Genomic DNA, 23,125 nt, shown 5'->3' on the forward strand with positions numbered 1-23,125 from the left:
GACTCACAGGCTTCACAATATTTACCCGCCTGTGCCTTTGGCAGCCTGACCCCACAGGACACGCAAACCGCGTAAAGGAAAGAGTGAGCTTTCCCTTTGGCAGACATACTTGCACAGGCTGAAGGCAGAGTAGAAGGAGGAGGAGGGTAACCTCTTCCCTGACAAGCAGCGTGGTTCACCCACCGGCTCCTGTCCGCAGTACCCCTGCGTGGATGCGAGGTGTTAGGGCGGAAGTCTCTCCGGAACCTATATCGCGCGTCTCTGCATTCGCCGCCGCCACCGCCGCGTCAGCGGGCGGAATTTCCGGCTACCACCGGAAGTCAGCGGGCGGGACTTCCGGCTACCACCGGAAGTCGGCGCGCGGCTTCGCGCGTTTGCAGCGGCTCCGATACACGCGGCGTGCGGAGCCCGGGTGCAACGCCCTAGCTACCGCTACTCACCAGCGCCAACTTGCGGTGCGCTCCAGGAGCGGATCCCCCATATATTAAAAGGTGAGCAGGACCATCCGCCGTGCAAGGGGGGGGGGGGGGGCTCTGTCGGTTTTACTCGCGGCCTCTTCCCCCTGTACCGGATCCCCCGCTCCTGGGCGCGCTCTCACCTGCGCCTCCGATTCAGCCCCCTGGACTCACAACCAAGGGGTGGACGGGGCCTCCATACACTGCTGTTGTAGGAGAGGAACAACGTGGAGGCTGACCACTGGTTCTGCTCACACGCGCCTGATGAAGTTGTGGGGAAACCGAGTCCTCTAATCAGGACGCGTTGCCCCTCTTTCGTTAAAAAATAGATGTCTGGAAAAAAGTCCCAGATGTGTCCCTCGGTGCGGGAGAGGACACGTGGAGGGTTACTCACACGTGGTCGCCCGTTGGTGATTTGGGGAGATCGGATCCTCTCTATAGGATCCGTCGCCCCTATCTTATCTTCATAGAAAAAAGGGAAGGGAAAAAAAAAAAAAAAAAAAAAAAATCTAGTCTGGAACTCCAGACTGCGTGTGCCTCCATCAGACACTAAGCAAAAACTGAGTTACGCCCGGCCTAGGGGCGAGGGTGTATGCGGCGGAGGAGGAGCTAACTCTTTTTTTGTACACTTAGTGTCGGCCTCCAGACGGCAGAAGCACACACCCACAGTCTCTGTGTCCCCCAATGAGACGAAGGAGAAAACCGCATTAAAAATGGAAGAAATCCGCAGGAAAAATGCAGGTCATTTGACCTGTGGATTTCTTCAATTCTGCATGGAAAAATCAGCAGGGCAAAAAAAGTATGTGTGCACTCAGCCTTAATGAACTTGCACCTTCTACTCCAGTGAGACTGGTGTGGTATGAGAGTGCTATACCAAGTCTCTATGAATCAGCACCTATGGCTCAAAAAAAAAAAAAATGCACATATGAGTCCAGCCTTAGGCTTCATTTGCCTTTTTATGCCTTGTATAAAACTATATTTCATGATGGGCTATAGGACGAAAAAAAAAAACATTAAAAAACATGCGGGCTTTAAATGCATCAAAACTGTAGAGAAAGCCTTTACTGACCACAGAACACACTGTGAAATACAGTCCTGATCCATCACAACACCCAACCGTCAGGTGTAAGGAGGCTTATAGAAAAGATGGCAATGGCTTACCGGACTATAAACAGGCGCCTGGCCCTCTAGTGAATACAAGCAGCTCACTAGGCAGAGTCTATAGGAGGCATCAGGATATCTACACAGGATTAATGCAGTTACTAATTAGTTAAATGGTGGTGGCAGCAGCAGGAATCTGATTTATAAGCCTGGTCTGAGAAGGGAAATGTCTGTAGTTAATGGAAAGATCCTTACTGGCTAGCTTTTATGTACAGGGAGTCAGCCAGATCAAACCAACAGCAGCATAAAACCAACTTCTGGAAAGTACAATTTCTTGGTTGTGAGACCTATTGCAGATATGGGGGGTAGCAAGAGCTCAGGTTATGTAAACCCAGGCCCACAAAGGCCTTGTAAGCTCATGGGGAGTACAGCACTACTGTGCATGCATCATCCTGGGACTCCACAGTGCACGCACCCGATCTTTCCATTCAAACTACAGTACATGTGAATGCAGCTCCTTATAGGAACCACAAGGTGGCGCATAGTCTATGCAGTTAGTGCAAATAGATCCCCCTAGTGGCAGCTGCAGGGAATTAGAATGTTATTCTACTGCTACCTCAATGGTTTACTACCACTTGTAATGCAGAAAATGACCAAACAGGGAGAGCAGCTTGCTAATAAGAGATTTGCAATACATTTCGAACACCTATAACGCTACAGTCCAGCATTGGCTTCAATGCATGGAGATGGAGGTGAATAAATACACGCTAGATTTACAGTGTAGCCTGATAAGTGACCAAAAGGTCACCACGAGGGTCGAGCTAAAACACACCCTGTATCACCATAAAAGGTGAAACTCTTCAATGTATCGATGTAGGAACTACAACGTGATGCTGAAAAGTTCTCCAGAATCTACACCTTTATTAAAAAAAAAAAAAAAAAAAAAAAAAAAGATTGTCCACTTAAGCTGAAGCAGCAGTGCAAAAAGATTCAAAATGGGTAAAAACACAAATCCTGAGAATCCACATAATTGTTGTCTGAATCTGCAGTAGCCCAGAATGCACGTGGATTATAAGAGGCTGTTGTGTGCATATGTTACATGTGATAATCTTGGCACACGGCTCCTACAGGGATGGAGTCTGTCATTGTGCACCGGTAACACTCCAGCAGGGCCACAGAGGAAGACAGACATCCTGGATATAGAATATGCATCCATGGGAGCAATTGTAGTCGTTCTATCCTCTGCCCGCGTTACATCTTACTAATCAGATCTGTGAAGCCTTGGATTAAGGACTGGAAGGAATCACGATGACTTGGGTTTTGCTCCCAGCACTTCAGCATCAGCTGATAAACCTGGAGGGAAAAAATAAAGTGCAAGGAAAACTAGAGCTTTTGCCATAGCTAATAAATAAAAGTTCATTTTTCCCCACTTATCACCAAGAATGTCTATTGTATTTCCTAATACAGAAATGTCAATCACCAAGTGTCACTGCGCCCACTCTCCAGCATCTGTACACAGATGGAGGGCGCCCCAGGTCCTAGAGCAAAGCTGCACTACAGCCACATCAATCAACTAAAATATATTCCTCCCTTTATGGTCCAGTCCCACAAACACAAGCTTCACCGATGATGCAAACATGCCAAAGTTTTGAAGACTTGGCTACTAAACAGACAGGCAGGCCCTTTCATCACATGCCAACAAAGACCATACAAAAGCAGAAAGCTTCCGGGCCCCCCTAAGACCCAGCAATGACATTTGGTCATCAGTGGCACTTTCATAATTGAAGTAAACAAGTTTCAATATCCACTTTTTCTTCTTTGGGGATACGGCCTCCACACACACACAGTAACAAGCATTATTAGGGCTCACTCCCACGTGCAAATAGGTCGGACAAATGCACTTAAAAAAAAAAAAAAAATCGGATTGCATTCATACCAATTTCTTCCTATGGTTCTGTTCTCAAATGCATATTTTCTCGTTCGCCTTATTGGGGGACACAGAGACCATGGGTGTATGCTGCTGCCACTAGGAGGCTGACACTATGCACAAAAAAGGTTAGCTCCTCCTCCGCAGTGTACACCCCACCGACCGGCAGGGAATTCCTCAGTTTAGCTTAGTGTCAGTAGGAGGTGGACACGGGTCCTTCATTTGACCCATATCTACCTCGACGTGCGTCGTTCCTTTTCAGGTATTAGGGATACAGTGTGAACAGTCACAACTGTACTCCCACAAAGAGGCTATGAGTACGGCGTGTTCTGTCACCCCGTATACTCATAGTTCTCCGGGCGGACCACGGGCTCAGCACAGGTGACGTGCAAGCTAAAACGGATGGTCCTTGCCCCCTGCCTCCCACCCACTCGCCCACCAGAGCCTGTCGGTTGGATGAGGTGCGAAGACGGAGAAGATGGACAGACAGCGTGGGATACAGAGGTACCTTTATTGGACTGCTCAGGAAACCACAAAGACGCCTGGATGTGGCGCCGAAGTAGCGCCGCAGGTTATCGGCGCCTCCCGGTTACGCATCCCTTTTTGCCTCAGCTGCGGTGCGGGCCCTCTTCACCCCACCGCCGGTATCTTGGAGAGGGTTACCTCTGGGAGCAGGGCTATGGCGGCGTCTTCTTTAGGGGCGGGCGCGGCTGCGCCGCTGTTCTTTTGCGCCGCCCCGCGCTGACAGGCGGCCGCTGTGTTAAATTTAGTCCCCGGCTTTAGTTTGGGCCTTCGCGCCCGTCGCGGCCACGCCCCCGTTCACTCTCATAGGCCGGCCAGTTCCTGAGCCCTCCCACCGCCCCTTCAGGCTTGTGGCTGGGAAGGGGGGGCGGATTTTCTCTCTGGTGAAGGCGACTAGCTCCGCCTTTCTTCCTCCACTGAAACCGTGCTCTCTCTTCCTCACATCGGGCTGTCGCCATCTTTGCAGCCTGACAGCCGGAGACTAAAGCAGAGGCCAGCGCTCCCTGTCGGTTCCTGGCCAGTTGCAAGAGCCTAAATCATCTCTTTCGGGGTCACCAGACCGTGAGTACTTCTGCAACTGCAGACTGACACCCTACTCTGCCTTTCTGTCCCCCAACCTTCCGGCATTTCCACAGGTTTCCATCTTCTCTTCCTTCACCATGTCTAATTCTAAGTCTGATCGTGGCCGTCCGCCAGTTCCCACGGGCACCCTAGTCCAGTTCTTTGCATGCTCCTCTTGCAATCGCAAACTTCCCTCAGGTCAGCCTACCCCCATCTGCCTGGACTGCAGCAATCCCGTTCAGCATGACCCCGTCCAGGAACCACCTATTGCGCCACGTGAAAGCGAACCACCCATTCCTGGCTGGGCCTCGTCTCTTTCACAATCTGTGGCAGACCTCACCAGGGTGTCTCAGTCCCTAATGGCCGTTCTTGATAGGTCGCCCCTGGACACTTCTGCGGGGTCCAGCAGGTCACAGGACGCTCCATCTGAGCCAGCTAGCAGAAGCCGCAAAAGGCCCAGGCAGGATCTCCGGCCGGAATCCTCTCCTGACCTCTCATCTGCACCTAGTCCTTCCCAACAGTCGCCCTCCCGTGCCTCCTCACCCGAGTCAGGTGAAGCGCTCTCAGATATGTCTTCTGAAGGGATTGTAGAGCTGGAATCTGGCCAGGATGCGGACATGAAGGTTACAGTACAGAACCTCATTGCGGCGATTAACCACACCTTCGAAATCTCTGACTCCCCTGCGAAATCCTCAGATCAGGAGGTTTCGTTCAGACGGGAGGAAACGCCATCCAGGGTATTTCCCTTTCATTCCGAGTTTGGAAAGATTTTTACCAGGGAAAGAGAAGATCCGACCAGACGCTTTCAAAGAGCTCATGGACAACTGGTCTGCCTCTCCCTCGGTGGACCCGCCCGTGTCGAGACTTTCTAATAACACGGTTCTCCCGCTTTCAGGTGTGGCGTCTCTCAAGGATTCTAATGATAGGATTATAGAATCCCTAGCAAAGTCTGCCTTCGAAGCGGCTTCAACGGCGTTATGCCCAATATTTGCTTCATCTTGGGCAGCAAAGGCCATAGCTACTTGGGCAGAGGATCTTCGTTAGGGCATCCTAGAGAAAGCACAACCAGATCGATTGGCTGATCTCGCCATTCAGATTTCCCATGCGGGGGATTATCTGCTTTCTGCTTCTTTGGATGCCGCATCCTGTGCAGTTCAGGCGTCAAGCAACGTTGTGGCAATCCGACGTACAATTTGGCTCAAGGCCTGGCAGGCGGACTTGTCTTCTAAAAAGTCTCTTACTAATCTGCCTTTTCAGGGAGTGCGCCTCTTTGGTTCCCAATTGGACCAGATTATTAAGGATGCCACCGGAGGCACGAGTTCCCTCCTCCCTCAGTCCAAACCTCGCAGACCTCCACTAATGCGTCAGTTTCGACCATTTCGGGCTTTCTGCCGTTTCAATACGGCGGAGACATCCTCCAACCAACAAAGACCGCAGGCACTCCAAGATAGGAAGAAGGTTTACTTCAGACCCACTCCCTCCTGGCGATCCCACTCTTCACAGGGCAGACTATCCAGATCCAGATCTGGACGGTCCACATCAGCATGACTATCCTCGGACTCCCGAGGGTCCCTTCCAACTGGGAGGTTGACTCTTGTTCTTCAAGGAAGTCTGGCTGGCCTCAGTAGAGGACGCTTGTGTCAGGGAGGTTGTTTCGTCAGGATACAACAGAGTTCGTCTCTCTTCCACGGGATCGTTTCTTCGAATCCCGTCCTCCAAAACATCAGCCTTGATCCCGGGGTTCTTTACGGCCATCGCCTCTCTCCTCAGTTCCGGGGTGATTGTGCCCGTTCCCGAATTGGAGCGGTTCACAGGGTTTTATTCAAACCTATTCGTGGTACCGAAGAAAGACGGGGCGGTCCGACCCATCTTGGATCTCAAGCTGCTCAACAAGAAAGTCCGTCTTCGCCACTTCCAGATGGAGTCGGTTCGTTCGGTAATCGCTTCCATGGAGGAGCAGGAATTCATGTGTTCAATAGACATCCATGATGCCCATCTACATGTGCCCATATTCTCCGGACATCAGAAGTTCCTGCGTTTTGCGATTCGCCAGGAACATTACCAGTTCGTCGCGCTGCCCTTCGGTCTCGCCACCGCTCCCAGAGTCTTCACGAAGATCATGGCTGCATTGATGGCCTTGTTGAGGATCAGAGGTCTCATTCTTTTTCCGTACCTCGATGATATTCTGATCAAAGCTCCCTCTTTTCAACAGGCTCGCATAAGTTTGACGATCGTCCTAGACACCCTTTCCAATTTCGGGTGGATCGTCAACAGGAAAAAGTCCTGTCTGGTTCCTACTCAAGCAACCCAAAAAATCCTGTTTTTCCCTTCTCCGATTGGACAGGTGGTAAAAAAAAAAAAAGAAAAAAAAAAAAAAAGATTTTTGTGTACTCACCGTAAAAGCTCTCTTTCTCTTAGCCTCTAATTGGGGGACACAGAACCATGGGTGTTATGCTGCTGTCCACTAGGAGGCAACACTATGCATAATCTGAAAAAGATTAACTTTGGCTCCTCCTCTGCAGTATACACCCCTGGACGGCATCAGCCTTCTCCAGTTTTGTGCAAAAGCATTAGGAGGAACGTAACAGAGATAACATAACCATGCCTGTAAGAAGGCCACTATGTACAAACTCAAAGAACAATATGAGAACTCAACCGTAAACAACGGCCCGTAAGGGCAACAGGGTGGGAGCTGTGTCCCCCAATTAGAGGCTAAGAGAGATTTTACGGTGAATACACAAAAATCTCCTTTACTCTGTCGCCTCACTGGGGGACACAGAACCATGGGACGGTCCCAAAGCAGTCCCTGGGTGGGAAGCAATGGACGAATATTGTGCTAGCAGGTCCCTAAACTTGGGGCACTGCCGCCTGCAGAACCAGTCTACCCAGGCTCGCATCCGCTGTGGATTGGGTATGAACACTGTAGTGTTTCGTAAACGTGTGTAGGCTAGTCCAAGTGGCCACCTTACACAATTGTTGTGCCGAAGCCTGGTGCCGAATGGCCCAGGGTGCCCCTACTGCCCGCGTAGAGTGCGCAGTGATACTGGCCGGATGAGGGGAATTGTTAAGTCGGTAAGCCTCTTGTATGGAGGACTTGATCCACCTGACAAGGGTAGATTTGGAAGCCGGCAGACCCTTGCCAACGCCCTCTGGAAGAAGGAAAAGGGAATCAGACTTCCGGAAGGGTGCAGTCCTAGACACATATATACGCAATGCCCTGACAAGGTCAAGCGTATGCAGAGCCTTCTCCACTCTATGAACCGGAACCGGGCAAAGGGATGGCAGTGAGATTTCTTCATTGAGGTGGAAGGTGGACACAACCTTTGGAAGGAAGGATGGTACTGTACGGAGAACCACCTTGTCCTGGTGAAAAGCTAGGAAAGGCCGTCTGCAGGAGAGTGCTGACAATTCAGACACCCTGCTCAGCGAGGTGATTGCCACCAGAAAAACCACTTTCTGTGACAGGATGCGGAGTGGGACTTCCCTAAGGGGTTCGAAAGGTGGTGCCTGTAATGCTGTCAGGACCAGGTTGAGGTCCCACGTTTCCAGTGGACGTCTGTAGAGGGGAACTAATCGGGAAACTCCCTGGAGAAAAGTCCTTACTTGCGGCTTGTTAGCAATACGCCTTTGGAAAAGCACTGAAAGCGCTGACACCTGGCTCTTAAGCGAGCCTAGGGATAGCCCGGCGTCCAGGCCTGATTGAAGAAAACCCAGCACCTTCGGGAGGGAATAAGGGAGTGGGACCTGTCCACGGGATTCGCACCAGGTAAAGAAAGCTCTCCAGGTACGATAAATCTTGGCGGAGGCTGGCTTTCTTGCTTTGATCATGGTTATGATGACGTCTGGTGAAAGCCCTGCTTGGGTTAGAACCCAGGTTTCAAGGGCCACGCCGTCAAATTGAGAGCTCCTGAATTCAGATGGTAGAACGGACCTTGTGACAGATGGTCGTGACGGTTGGGGAGACGCCAGGGGGCGTCTGCTGTAAGTTGCACGACGTCGGCGTACCATGTATGTCTGGGCCAGTCCAGCGTGATCAGGATGGTTGGAACTCCCTCTTGTTTGATCTTCCTCACGACTCTGGAGATCAGGGGGATGGGAGGAAAAAATGTACAGAAGCTGGAACTGGGTCCAGTCCTGCACCAGGGCATCCGCTCCGAGCGACCGCGGGTCGCGTGTCCTGGCCATGAAATTGGAGACCTTGGCATTGAAATGGGATGCCATTAGGTCCACGTCCGGGGTCCCCCAGCGATGGCAGATCTGGTGAAAAATTTCGGGATGGAGAGACCACTCCCCGCGTCCATTCCTTGTCTGCTGAGGAAGTCGGCTTCCCAGTTGTCCACACCCGGAATGTGGACCGCTGAGAGTACCGACCAGTGGAGGATATGTGCCACTTCTCTCATCGCCTGGGCACTGCGGGTCCCGCCTTGGTAATTCACATATGCCACCGCCGTGGCATTGTCCGACTGTATCCTTATGTGAGAGGCTGCCAGCAAGCGATGAAAGGCTCTCAGTGCCAGGAAGATGGCCCGAATTTCCAGAATATTGATGGACAAAGTCATTTCCGCTGGTGACCACTTGCCTTGTGCCCTGTGATGTAGGTGCACCGCACCCCAACCTGTAAGGCTTGCATCGGTGGTCAGGACCTTCCAGTGACATGAGAGAAAAGATTTTCCTCTTGCAAGCGAAGTTGGCTTGAGCCACCTTTGTAGGGACCTCCTGGTTGACGATGTCAACCGGAATTCCCTGTCGAGGGAGAAGGGATTCCTGTCCCAAGACTTGAGGATGGCAAGTTGAAGAGGCCTGAGGTGAAACTGGGCAAATGGTACCGCCTCCATTGCTTCTGCCATCCTGCCGAGGACTCTCATGGCAAACCGGAGGGATCGAGGAGGATTGCGGAGGAGTATGCGAACTCCCAGACGGAGAGCCAGTGTCTTGTCCCTGGGTAGGAGCACCAGACCCCGGGAAGTGTTGAATAGCATCCCCAGCAAGGTCAGGGCCTGACTCGTTTTAGTCGATGACGTTTGTAGGTTGACTAACCAGCCCAGGCGACTCAGAGTGTCCATTGTGATTGAGACACTGTCCTCGCAGCCCTTGAAGGCGGAAGCCTTGATGAGAAGGTCGTCCAGGTATGGAACGACTACACTGCCTCTGGAGTGTAGAATGTCCATGGTAGCTGCCATGACCTTGGTAAACGTTCTTGGAGCCGTGGCAAGCCCGAACGGGAGAGCCACGAACTGGTAGTGGTACTGGTTGATCGCGAACCTGAGAAACCGTTGATGGGCGGAAGCAATTGGTATGTGCAGGTATGCGTCTTGTATGTCTATGGAGATATTCTCCCTGCTCCATGGACGCAATGATGGACCGAAGGGACTCCATGCGAAAATGACGGACCCGTACATATTTGTTGAGCTGTTTCAGGTCTAGTATGGGCCGGACGCTGCCTCCTTTCTTGGGGACTACAAATAGATTGGAGTAGAACCCTCGTAAGCGTTCGTTTACGGGAACCGGTACTACGACTCCTGCTTGAAGGAGAGAGGAGACCGCTTGGTGGAAGGCACGAGCCTTGTCTGGCGGTTTTGGTGGAACAGAGAGGAAGAACCGGTTCGGTGGACTGGAAGTGAACTCTATCTTGTAACCGGAAGACACTATTTCCCTGACCCACCTGTCTTCTGTAATAGGCAGCCAGACTTGCTGAAAGAGTAGAAGCTGCCCTCCTACTGGTGGTGTGTCTTCCGGAGTTCGTGAGTTATGATGAAGCGAAGTTCTGAGGTTTTCCTCCCTTGGGTTTCGCTTGGCCTGCTTTCGACTGCCAGGTCCTGTCCGGCCTCTGCACCGCCCGTGGGTTGTCCCTGCGTGGAGAGCGGTTACGATTTTGTGCTGGTCGCAAGACGGACCAGCCAGAAGAATTCCGAAAGGATCGGAATCGTGTTTGGTTACGCCGTTTGAACATGCGTTTAGGTTTCAGCTGAGGGAGAGAGGTACTCTTACCCCCAGTGGCGTTGGATATCATTGTGTCCAGCTTTTCACGAAAAAGCCGTCCACTAAGGTACGGGAGATGCGTGAGGGACTTCTTTGATGCCGCATCCGCTTTCCATTCCCGCAGCCAGAGGATACGCCGGATCGTGATGGCGTTTGCTGCTATCCCCGCTACACCTCTTGCAGAGTCCAGGGCTGCATGAAGCATGTAATCTGCTACAACTGCTATTTGAACCGATTGGTCCGAAAGCCCGGGATTTGAAGCTTGAAGACCCTTTTGCAATGCTTTGGCCCAAGCCAGAATGCCCTTGGCCTCCCAAACTGAAGCGAATGCGGGGGGCCAGGGAGGCCCCTACCGCTTCGAAAACTGAACGAGCCATGCGTTCTACCTGCCGGTCTGCTGCGTCCCTGAGGATTGAGCTATCTGGCAGTGAGAGTAGGGTCTGTGCTGCTAGCCTAGAGACTGGGGGGTCCACTTCGGGTGGGTCTGTCCACCCCTTGGTGTCCTTCTGTGGGAAGGGGTACCTTGCTTCCAAATATTTGCGATTGGCAAATTTCTTCTCAGGCTGCGAGAACTGCTTACCTTAGGTGGTTTCAGGACACTTTCAAAGCAAATTCTGTGTTCTGGGGCTTCCAGGGTTCGATCAGAAATTTCCAGCACCCGATGGATGGAAGAGACTATGTCCTCAACTAGCGCTGTAGTGCTAGGGGGACAAGGTACCGCAGACCTCTCAGTTTCGTTGTCTGAGTCGGAGTCACAGATGCCTTCCGAATCCTACGTGTCACTAAGGCGATCTCTGATGGGCAAAGTGGAGTGGAGGTCTGCTGTGATCAGAGATCGCTGTGGGGATCTGCGCTGTCTGTCTCTGGTAGGGGACGGTCTAGGTGACCTGGAACTACGGTGTCTCTCCCTGGAGGGGGATGACCGTGTGCTATGGGATGACGCAGAGGAACGCAACGTGTGGGTCCGCTTACGTCTGGGAGAGCCAGAACCGGCCTGTCCCTGGGTGGAGCTGTCCCTTTGCTGGGTAACGCTCATAGCCGAGACATGACCCTGCAGAGCCTGGAGTAATGTGGAGGTCAGGTTATCTATGGACTGTGTCATAGACTGCGACATCTGGGTAGCCCATTCCGACATGGTAGCGGCCGCTGAAGCAATGATAGGGGCTTCCTGGGGCTCTGACCCAGTATTTTGGATACAATCCTTGCAGTGCGGGTACGTGCTGCCACTGGGGAGAGTGGTTTTGCAGGCTGTGCAGAAAGCATAAAAACAGTCCTGCCTGGTTCTTTTCCTTGAGCCCGGCATAGTGCAGAGAGGCTGGCTAGCAGAGGACCGTACAGGGGTGTCTACACAGGGGAAACTATAGGAAAGCCTTCTAGGTAATATGGATTCACAGCCGAGTAAAGAGAACCCGGCTGTGATCTTACCCCACCAGTGTGCCCCTAGGTCCAGCGCCGACAATTCACAGTCCTGTGCCCCCCAGAGACTGCTGGTGTTGCTGCTGCTGTATCAGACGGCGTCTGCTGCAGCGAAGATGGCCGCCGAGGAGATGAGGAGGAAGAAGGGGCGGAGAGCTCAAAAGAGCGCGCAGGGCTATGTAAAAGAGCGCCCTTTCTGCCTCGATCCTCCCCTTCTATGACACTGTGGAGTGTCATATTTGTCATCCAGGGGGCGGGCTGGGGGCGGAGAGGAGGCGGCGACCTCAGCTAGGCCGAAAGCCACAGCCTAAATTAGACCTCTATGCCCAGGAAGGGCTCCAGGCCGGCGCGGTAGTCGGGGGGGGGGGGGGGGGGGGGGGTGGTCGTATTTTAACCGGACACCCCCCCCCACACACACACACACCCCGGATCGAAAGGCAGGTTAGCGGTGGGGCCGCAACCTGAAGCGGGGTCCCCCTGCGGCGCTGTAGACAGATGCTGCCGCAGATACAGGGGCGCAGAGAACCCTGTGTCTGCATGTGTTATGCCTGCCCGCACTCCCCCCGGCCCCGACAGGAGCCCGCAGCTGGCTGGGGTCCCTGGATGCTGTGCAGGTTGCCATGGAACAGACCCTACCTGCGGCGTCTCAACCTAATACCCCCAGAGGGGGATTAGGGAGGGTGCTGCTGTCAAAGTCGGGGCTTCTTCCTCACCTCAACCCAAGACCAAAAGGAATTGGGGAAGGAGGGGGTCTCAACTTCGAACCAGCACCCGCAGGGGGGGAAGGAGCGACATGGGGAACCGCCATCTCAACTTCAACTGGGCACCCCATAATAGGGGGCCGAGGAAGGAGCCATGCCGGGAGTCTCACTTAGGAGACCCACTTTTCTTCATCCGTCATCCGGAAGAAAAAAACGGAAAAAAATAACGGAAAAAGGAAAAATTCTTTAGGTGTGCCTCCTTGCGACACTAAGCAAAAACTCAAAAACTGGAGAAGGCTGACACCATCCAGGGGTGTATACTCCAGAGGAGGAGCCAAAGTTAATCTTTTTCAGATTATGCATAGTGTCGCCTGGTTCTGTGTCCCCCAATGAGGCGACAGAGTAAAAAACGCAGCATACTGAAGTCTTTGAAACGTCACACTGCACTCATATCACCCGACTGCAGTGTGATTACCCCTGACACAGGCAGTAGAGGAGATGGAGAAATGAATTTCTCATCCTCCTCTGCACTTGTGCACCAATTCTCTCATGAAAGGGCATCAGCGCACTGACACTCGGATCACGCCTGCAGTAGAGCAGGAGCTGAGTGTCAGCATGTCACATCAGACACTCTCGCATTGGATGTGATTCGCTAGTGGGACCCCGGCCTTATAGGGACTTTTTATTTTTGCCTTCGAACCAAAGAGAAGAATAACTTAAATGAAGCAGCCTCAAATCAGCTGGCCACATGTGGAGTAAGAACCCAGAGAAATCTATGTAATCAGAAGTTTTACAAAGCCATAATATGCATGAGCGTGCAGATATCTCATCCACTGTATATAGTGCCAGCTCATTTCTGTGATCTGGAGGAGCATCAGCCTGTAGGTATACAAAATGTACCGAGAAGCTGTGAAACTATAAACTTGTGGTCACATCACAACTTGCCAAGTGGACGTCCAACTCCCTTACCTCATTGGGGCAGTTTTTAGGACAAGGCAGACGACTTCCTTCTTCCAAAACCCGGATGAGACGTGTGACTGTCATCTGGCCTTGAGTCTGTCCGATCATTTTTAGAAAAGTCTATTAAGAATCAAGACAATCCTAGTTATAAAGGTGGAGACAGATGCAGATTATACATGCAGTAATCGAAGCTGCTACTGATATTCTGCATCTGCGAGATTCATTTCTTTTATTCATGCATATTATATATAAAGTGCTCTGAGTGAGAGAAATAAAATAGTAATCTTGTGGGTAGGATACCTTTTAATGGCTAACAAAATAGAACAAATATTAATTTGATAGCCATTAAAAGGTATCATACCCACAAAATTCCTATTTTGTTTCTCTCACTGAGAGCACTTTATATATATTTTTTCTACTGGCTAACACGGTACCAAACTACTTTTTTCGTTTTATTATTATTATTATTATTATGTGACACTAAACATTACCGCCATTGGACTGAAGTCCGAATTGCAGTAGGTCAGGATTTCATACAGGGTAACACCGAAGGACCAGACGTCGGAGGCGATGTAGAACTTACTGTGCAGCAAGCATTCTGGAGCGTACCTGTAACACAAGGGACTCGTGTATACTGACACTGATAGGACCACCTGCACATCTCTTACTGTTGTGTTCGTCTGATGCTTAATCTAGGGTAGAAATATCGTAACAATCGCATAATTACCAGAACACCGGACTGTCCAGGTCATCCTTCACCGTGTAATACTCCTTGTCTGTTTCAATTGCTTTGGTTAATCCAAAATCTCCAATCTTCACCCTGTGCTCATTTTCTACCAGAACGTTTCTTGCTGCCAAATCACGATGGACGTACTGACAGGAGCCCAAGTAAGCCATGCCCTGAGCAGAAATAACAGCGTTGTACATGAGATGACCAGTGCTCAATGGTAGAAACACTCACAGGATACAGCAGATTCTTCTCCCCATGACGGTCATTCTCTGTGGATCCTTGCTGAGTTACTGCCATTTGCTGTGCAGAAGCTAATGATCATTGGGTTTACAGCCATCTCTTCAGAGTCCCTCATTCACATGTGCGGAGTAAGGCACAAAAGAGCAAAACAAGCTCCGGCGATCCTCAGCTACCCTGACAATCTGTTAGGAGCCCACCATACACATTAGATGATCGGCTGGTCTTGCTGAATAGGTGGGTTTGGCTGACTTATCCAATGTGTATGGTGTCCATTACTCTAATGTACAAGTGCAGTCCGTTCCCGATCCCTGAATTGATTTTTATCTAAATGAGGTGAAATCGTCCAGGATGAGAAAAACATGGCTGTTTTTTTTTTTTTCCAGAAACAGGTCGGCCCCACAGAAGTGAATGGAGCTGGGCTGCTCTAATACTTTGCTTTAATTTACTAATATTTTTCAAGATTTCCACTTGCTCTCCAAAAGGGTGAAAAACCTGTACAAACATATTTGTCACTGAAGGTTTGTTACATTGTTATCTAGTGCAGACACTCCACAATATCCTATACTCCAGATCTGTATCATTTATCAGCACTGACACATAGCAACAAACTATTAGAACAGGAGAGAAATATATCCCGCCGCGTTTGGCATTTTCAAGTGGTCCCATAGATAATGAATGGAGAGGAGGTGGGCACGCTCGACCTTCGCTCCATTTACACGAGGCTCCGCATATCCCATCGATCGTTAGGAACAACCCCTTTTGCTCTCCATGTACATCAGGAGTCCTTAGACCTCCCAGTAAACTACAGCCATACAGAAGGTGATGGATCAGAGCGCGATACCTTGGCAATCTGAATGGCATATTGAAGCTGCTGCTTTAGGTTTATCTTGTTCACGTTCCTCGGTAAATAATCCTTCAGACTTCCGGAGGGAAGATACTCCATGATTAATTTAATGCCGCTGCCACCTACAAAAACAAGAGGGGGTATAAGCAACCAGACAAATTAGAATAAGCCACAGTCCAGACTGGAAAACCGCTCATGACCAGACACTACTGTATGTGCGATGGGCCGATATTATCAGACAACACTCATCTGCTGATTTGCTACATGTAGGCATTATTTTATAGTCTCATAATGAGAAGCATACATGATTTCAGATCTGTGTGTGTGTCAGAGCACTTGGCACACAACTTCTGAAATTTGCAGATTTACAGCTCTTTGACGTCTTTTACAACCAATCATCGGTCTGACTTTAGTCACCACAGTGTAAACCATTAGGATCCAGATTAAATAAATTATAATCTGTGTGTCACTAAATAAAATTCCATCCCAGGGACGAATCAATCACGTGATAGACCCAAAGGGTACCCAACAGACCCCATTAACAATTATGGGGTTTGTCATGTTTTGTCACGGTGTCCTTCATTGTATCAAGAATAAACAAATGCACCATGCTGATCAATTTACTTTGGACATTGTGTTAATATCTGGTTCATAATGACACGTGACCCATAATCATTACCGTCCTCTGCACAGATCCCCTTGTATTTCACAATGTTGTCATGGTAGAGATTGCGCAGAATCTGGATCTCCTTGTTCAGGTCAGAGATGTGGGTTCCTCCCGTTCCCGGCTTCAAGGATTTCACAGCAACCATCTCTCCAGTGTTATCGCCTTCTGGATCGTATCTACAGAGCTCCACCTTTCCAAAGTGACCCTGCGAGATAAGGAGGAGACGAATGAGTTGTGTGTGGACAGCACGAGATTACAGCCAATTGTGGAAGGAGACCCAAGAGGCCACGCTCACTTCTCCCAAGTCCCGGACGCGCTTCAAGAACCGTTTCTCAAACAAACTGGGATCAACTTGTGCAGAATGAGAGGTTTCTGACACTATGTCAGGATCTGAGAGAAGAGAAAATTCAGTGTCGGGTGTAAGACAAAGAAGAACGTGAGAACTATAAGCGTAGTGACACCCGGCTCTGAGCACCGGCACTCACTCTGCTCCTCCAGCTTATTGATCTCCCTCATTATCGCTCGGAAGAAGGGTCGTCTGTTGGCATCGTAGTTCATGCAGTTTATGATCAGGTTGGCCAGCTCCACACACGATGGTTCTGTCAGCTTGAAGCTGCCTTCATAAAATCTTTCTTTCTGGAATAAAGGCACAAACATCAGACAAGATTAAAGAGATGAGTGCAGCAAGGAAGACGACTTGGAAATAATGATGAAGGCTACAAAAAGCAAATAAAATAAACCCTAAAACAGTATGAAACAGTTCCCTGCTAGAGTTGGTGCCATTCAATTCACACAACCCGGTTCATCAGCCAAATCTGTACGCTATAGTCGCAGGATGGGAACCCTGAGAACAGCCTCTACCTCACAGCATGCACTTTCTCTCCTTTTGATTAGCCGGCCTTGCACGGTATCACCATTAAGGAATGACACGTGACGTTGCATTAGTCCGGCTAATCATAAGAGCTGCAGATGCCGTCAGGTAGGAGTTGGCTCTCAGGACTCCCGTTGGGTGGCCACAGATTTTGCACCATTTCTACTCCTTGCTCAGCAGTTGCGGCTTCCCCTTCTCTGCACCCTCCATACCTCTGCCAGAGTCTTGTCCTTCAGAGGAACCTCTCCATTGAAACAGATCTCCCACAAGGTGGTCCCAAAACTCCACTTATCAGCCGCAACGTTCAATACTCTGGAGTCGTCAACACATTCTGGAGCAATCCAGGGGATCCGTTCCACACGCTCTGAAATGTAATCCGACAATAGAAGATATAAGACAAGACACTATTATATTTTGCTGCAACTGAGGACAACCAACATCCCTGATAACTGCCAAGACATGCTGGGAATAGTGGTCCATAAACTGGAAAACCAAGAGTGAAATGCACACATATTTTCTAACATCGAGCCACAGCTCGACGCAGTCTTACCTTGCCTTGTGAGTACAATTATGGGTATTCCAGGGTCACTCAGCTTTATAAATGGACCACACTCATTATCAATCCCTTCTCTGGCCAGAAGAATGTTCTTTGTACAGACGTTTCCATGCACCAGGTCTTTATCTTCCTGTAAGATAAATATTATATACATATATATATATACACACACAGTTGTTGACGAAAGTATTGACACCCCTGCAAATCTGTCAGATAATATTCAGTTTCTTCCTGAAAATGATTGCAAACACAAATTCTTTGGTATTATCTTCATTTAATTTGTTTTAAATGAAAAAACACAAAAGAGAATGAAGCAAAAAAGCAAAACAATTGATCATTTCACAAAAAACTCCAAAAATGGGCCAGACAAAAGTATTGGCACCCTCAGCCTAATACTTGGTTGCACAACCTTTAGCCAAAATAACTGCCACCAACCGCTTCCGGTAACCATCAATGAGTTTCTTACAATGCTCTGCTGGAATTTTAGACCATTCTTCTTTGGCAAACTGCTCCAGGTCCCTGATATTTGAAGGGTGCCTTCTCCAAACTGCCATTTTTAGATCTCTCCACAGGTGTTCTATGGGATTCAGGTCTGGACTCATTGCTGGCCACCTTAGAAGTCTCCAGTGCTTTCTCTCAAACCATTTTCTAGTGCTTTTTGAAGTGTGTTTTGGGTCATTGTCCTGCTGGAAGACCCATGACCTCTGAGGGAGACCCAGCTTTCTCACACTGGGCCCTACATTATGCTGCAAAATTTGTTGGTAGTCTTCTGACTTCATAATGCCATGAACACAGTCAAGCAGTCCAGTGCCAGAGGCAGCAAAGCAACCCCAAAACATCAGGGAACCTCCGCCATGTTTGACTGTAGGGACCGTGTTCTTTTCTTTGAATGCCTCTTTTTTTCTCCTGTAAACTCTATGTTGATGCCTTTGCCCAAAAAGCTCTACTTTTGTCTCATCTGACCAGAGAACATTCTTCCAAAACGTTTTAGGCTTTTTCAGGTAAGTTTTGGCAAACTCCAGCCTGGCTTTTTTGTGTCTCGGGGTAAGAAGTGGGGTCTTCCTGGGTCTCCTACCATACAGTCCCTTTTCATTCAGACGCCGACGGATAGTACGGGTTGACACTGTTGTACCCTCAGACTGCAGTGCAGCTTGAACTTGTTTGGATGTTAGTCGAGGTTCTTTATCCAACATCCGCACAATCTTGCGTTGAAATCTCTTGTCAATTTTTCTTTTCCGTCCACATCTAGGGAGGTTAGCCACAGTGCCATGGGCTTTAAACTTCTTGATGACACTGCGCACGGTAGACACAGGAACATTCAGGTCTTTGGAGATGGACTTGTAGCCTTGAGACTGCTCATGCTTCCTCACAATTTGGTTTCTCAAGTCCTCAGTCAGTTCTTTGGTCTTCTTTCTTTTCTCTGTGCTCAATGTGGTGCACACAAGGACACAGGACAGAGGTTGAGTCAACTTTAATCCATGTCAACTGGCTGCAAGTGTGATTTAGTTATTGCCACCACCTGTTAGGTGCCACAGGTAAGTTACAGGTGCTGTTAATTACACAAATTAGAGAAGCATCACATGATTTTTCGAATAGTGCCAATACTTTTGTCCACCCTCTTTTTTATGTTTGGTGTGGAATTATATCCAATTTGGCTTTAGGACAATTCTTTTTGTGTTTTTTCATTTAAGACAAATTAAATGAAGATAATAACAACAAAGAATTTGTGTTTGCAATCATTTTCAGGAAGAAACTGAGTATTATCTGACAGAATTGCAGGGGTGTCAATACTATTGGCCACAAGTGTGTGTGTGTGTGTGTGTGTGTGTGTGTGTGTGTGTGTGTGTGTGTGTGTGTGTGTGTGTGTATGTACACTCACTGGCCACTTTATTAGGTACACCTGTCCAACTGTGTGTTAAGACTTAATTTCTAATCAGCCAATCACATGGCGGCAACTCAGTGCATTTAGGCATGTAGACATGGTCAAGACAATCTCCTGCAGTTCAAACCGAGCATCAGTATGGGGAAGAAAGGTGATTTGAGTGCCTTTGAACGTGGCATGATTGTTGGTGCCAGAAGGGCTGGTCTGAGTATTTCAGAAACTGCTGATCTACTGGGATTTTCACGCACAACCATCTCTAGGGTTTACAGAGAATGGTCCGAAAAAGAAAAAAAATCCAGTGAGCGGCAGTTCTGTGGCCGGAAATGCCTTGTTGATGCCAGAGGTCAGAGGAGAATGGGCATACTGGTTCGAGCTGATAGAAAGGCAACAGTGACTCAAATTGCCACCCGTTACAACCAAGGTAGGCAGAAGAGCATCTCTGAACGCACAGTGCGTCGAACTTTGAGGCAGATGGGCTACAGCAGCAGAAGACCACACTGGGTACCACTCCTCTCAGCTAAGAACAGGCATCTGATGGCTACTTTCAGCAGGATAATGCGCCATGTCATAAAGCTCGAATCATCTCAGATTGGTTTCTTGAACATGACAATGAGTTCACTGTACTCAAATGGCCTCCTCAGTCACCAGATCTCAATCCAATAGAGCATCTTTGGGATGTGGTGGAACGGGAGATTCGCATCAGGGATGTGCAGCCGACAAATCTGCGCCAACTGTGTGATGCCATCATGTCAATATGGTCCAAAATCTCTGAGGAATGCTTCCAGCACCTTGTTGAATCTCTGCCACGAAGAATTGAGGCAGTTCTGAAGGCAAAAGGGGGTCCAACCCGTTACTAGCATGGTGTACCTAATAAAGTGGCCAGTGAGTGTATATGTGTATATATATATATATACACACACACACATACATACATACATACATATACACACACCGTATTTTTCACTTTATAAGACGCACCTGATTATAAGACGCACCCCCAAATTTGGTGAAGAAAAAGAGAAAAAAAAATTCTTATGTTAAGTGGAGGTGTGTATTATAATGCCAGTGTCCATCTTTCAAATCATATACTGTATATGGCCCTCATCCTGGTATCTAAACCCCCATCCTGACACATTGCCCCCTTTGTGCTGGCACATAGCCCCCCGCCCATCCCATCCTGGATATGGCCCCCCCGGTCACTATATTCCCCCCCTGCTGACACTCACATAGCCCCCCTCTCTCTATATTCCCCCCCCTGCTGGTATGCACACGGCCCCGCGTCCCTATATTCCCCCCTGCTGGTATGCACACGGCCCCCGCGTCCCTATATTCCCCCCTGCTGGTATGCACACGGCCCCCGCGTCCCTATATTCCCCCCTGCTGGTATGCACACGGCCCCGCGTCCCTATATTCCCCCCTGCTGGTATGCACACGGCCCCCGCGTCCCTATATTCCCCCCTGCTGGTATGCACACGGCCCCGCGTACCTATATTCCCCCCTGCTGTTATGCACACGGCCCCGCGTCCCTATATTCCCCCCTGCTGATATGCACACGGCCCCGCGTCCCTATATTCCCCCCTGCTGGTATGCACACGGCCTCGCGTCCCTATATTCCCCCCTGCTGGTATGCACACGGCCCCGTGTCCCTATATTCCCCCCTGCTGGTATGCACACGGCCCCGCGTCCCTATATTCCCCCCTGCTGGTATGCACACGGTCCCGCGTCCCTATATTCCCCCCTGCTGGTATGCACACGGTCCCGCGTCCCTATATTCCCCCCTGCTGGTATGCACACGGCCCTCGTGTCCCTATATTCCCCCCTACTGGCACACATTGTCCCCGTCCCTATATTCCCCCCTACTGGCACACATTGTCCCCCCGTCCCTATATTCCCCCCTACTGGCACACATTGTCCCCCCGTCCCTATATCCCCCCCTGCTGGCACACATTGTGTCCCCCCCACGTCCCTATATTTCCCCCCTGCTGGCAAGCACATGATAAAATAACAGTTAACTCACCTTCTGATGATGGCTCCTGCTCCCAGCTCCCCCCGTGGCTCTTCCTGTGTCTGTGCCGAGTCTGCTGTCATCCTCCTCCTGCAGGGCATGTGGCAGCAGCTGCTCATACAGGCAGCTCATTGTAGCTACAGGACCTTCCATGATGTGACCAAGAAGACCTGCGGTCACGTGACTCACAGTGCACACAGGGAGTCATGGGACCGCAGGTCCTACTCCTATTGGTCACATCATGGAAGGTCCTGAAGCTAGACAAACTGCCTGAATGAGCAGCTACTGCGCGCGCCCTGCAGGAGGAGGATGACAGCAAACTCAGCACAGACACAGGAAAGCCACGGGGGGAGCTGGGAGCAGGAGCCATCATCGGTAGGTGACTATAGTGACGGGGGGAGAGTGCAGGCACATGTAATATGCGCTGCTCCCCTGTCTACCAACTCTGCGCGGCTTCAGCACTGAGGTGATGGACAGCGGGTGCAGTGAATATCGGGAGAAGAGGACCTCCTGCTGTCTCTGCAGCCCTCAGCTAGCCCCCTGACACCACACCAGAGCCGCGCCCCCCCCCTCCTCTACAGCACACATATTCCGATTATAAGACACCCCCCACACACACTTTTCCCCAAAATTTGGGGGAACGAAAGTGCGTCTTATAATCTGAGAAATACGGTATATATATATATATATATATATATATATATATATATATATATGATAATCAAAAACAGTAATCACAGAACTGGCTGACGGCAGATGGTGATAAAATGTAAGAGTAACAAGATAATAATGAAATATCCACAGTGAAACACTTGAATGTTAAGATTTTGTGGTTTCATTGAACATGTTGCAGTCACTGTACAATACATCACTTTGTAAGACCCCCAAATCTTCCTTGATGAGATGTACAGGGGAGACCCCTGCATGAAGATTCTCACGTTGTTTCTATGAGACTACAATGGGGAGAGACCCTTGGATGTGACGGAAACCTTTACGGTATAAACATTTAGGGTATACCGTAAACCTCTTTGGAGGGAGATGCAGTGAATGTGCTCCAACATCGCACAAATATATTTGGGTCTTTTCCCGTTTGCAGACATCAGATTTTCTGGTAATAATAAATCAACACAGAAATAATAAAATATTTAAGACTTAATCTGCTGCGTCTGTCAGGAGGGAGCGACGGACAATGAGGATTAATGGGATAGGAGCCGCGGTAATGAAGAGCCACTAATTGCGGTTACTGCATTTGGTCTGTGATTTAATGGAGCCGTTTAGCGTGGAGGCACCGGAAAAAGGATGTCAGCGCCACAAAGAGGGAGATTAATAGTGATATCGATCGCTCTCATGTTACAGAATTACTCGCTGAAGATTAAGTATCTTAATGCAGCAACGTAGAAAAAGTCATCAAATGCAACAATTATTATGATCACTGTGCAGGCTGCCCGGGCATGGTGGAAGTTGGAGTTTTTTCATTCTCCAATCCCCCATGGCAGTATAAGGTCTTGTTTTTTGGGGGATAAGTTGTAGTTTCGAATGACGTCATTCACTTTACCACGTAATGTGGAATTTTTTTTACGTTTTTCAGGAACAGTTGTCAAGCAGCCATCTAATGTTCCCAGAGTATTGTGAATGGGTTGCTGCCCTATTATTGAGCATCAAACCACTGACTCGCCACCTATCCCAGCCCACAGACAGTTGTGTCTTT

At 49.6% G+C, this 23,125-nt stretch overlaps 1 protein-coding gene across 7 annotated transcripts in view; it reads right to left on the reverse strand.

The window, feature by feature from the left end:
* Positions 1 to 2,488: 2,488 nt before the first annotated feature.
* JAK1 (Janus kinase 1) overlaps positions 2,489 to 23,125 on the reverse strand; it is a 127,606-nt gene continuing 106,969 nt past the window's right edge. For 6 of the 7 annotated variants that reach the window (XM_073544683.1, XM_073544684.1, XM_073544687.1 and 3 more), the window contains 10 exons: positions 17,525 to 17,660; positions 17,187 to 17,338; positions 16,589 to 16,739; positions 16,399 to 16,493; positions 16,116 to 16,308; positions 15,434 to 15,558; positions 14,350 to 14,522; positions 14,114 to 14,231; positions 13,632 to 13,742; positions 2,489 to 2,909 (listed from right to left, as the gene is read on the reverse strand). In XM_073544683.1, the coding sequence (XP_073400784.1) occupies positions 2,808 to 2,909; positions 13,632 to 13,742; positions 14,114 to 14,231; positions 14,350 to 14,522; positions 15,434 to 15,558; positions 16,116 to 16,308; positions 16,399 to 16,493; positions 16,589 to 16,739; positions 17,187 to 17,338; positions 17,525 to 17,660 (1,356 nt within the window). In that variant the 3' untranslated portion in view covers positions 2,489 to 2,807. The remainder of the gene's footprint in view (positions 2,910 to 13,631; positions 13,743 to 14,113; positions 14,232 to 14,349; positions 14,523 to 15,433; positions 15,559 to 16,115; positions 16,309 to 16,398; positions 16,494 to 16,588; positions 16,740 to 17,186; positions 17,339 to 17,524; positions 17,661 to 23,125) is intronic. The other variant, XM_073544686.1, reaches the window with a different exon arrangement.

Source organism: Dendrobates tinctorius, unplaced genomic scaffold (assembly GCF_039654945.1).
Source record: "Dendrobates tinctorius isolate UK_male_01 unplaced genomic scaffold, ASM3965494v1 ptg000138l, whole genome shotgun sequence".
In the NCBI taxonomy this organism is placed as follows: domain Eukaryota; kingdom Metazoa; phylum Chordata; class Amphibia; order Anura; family Dendrobatidae; genus Dendrobates; species Dendrobates tinctorius.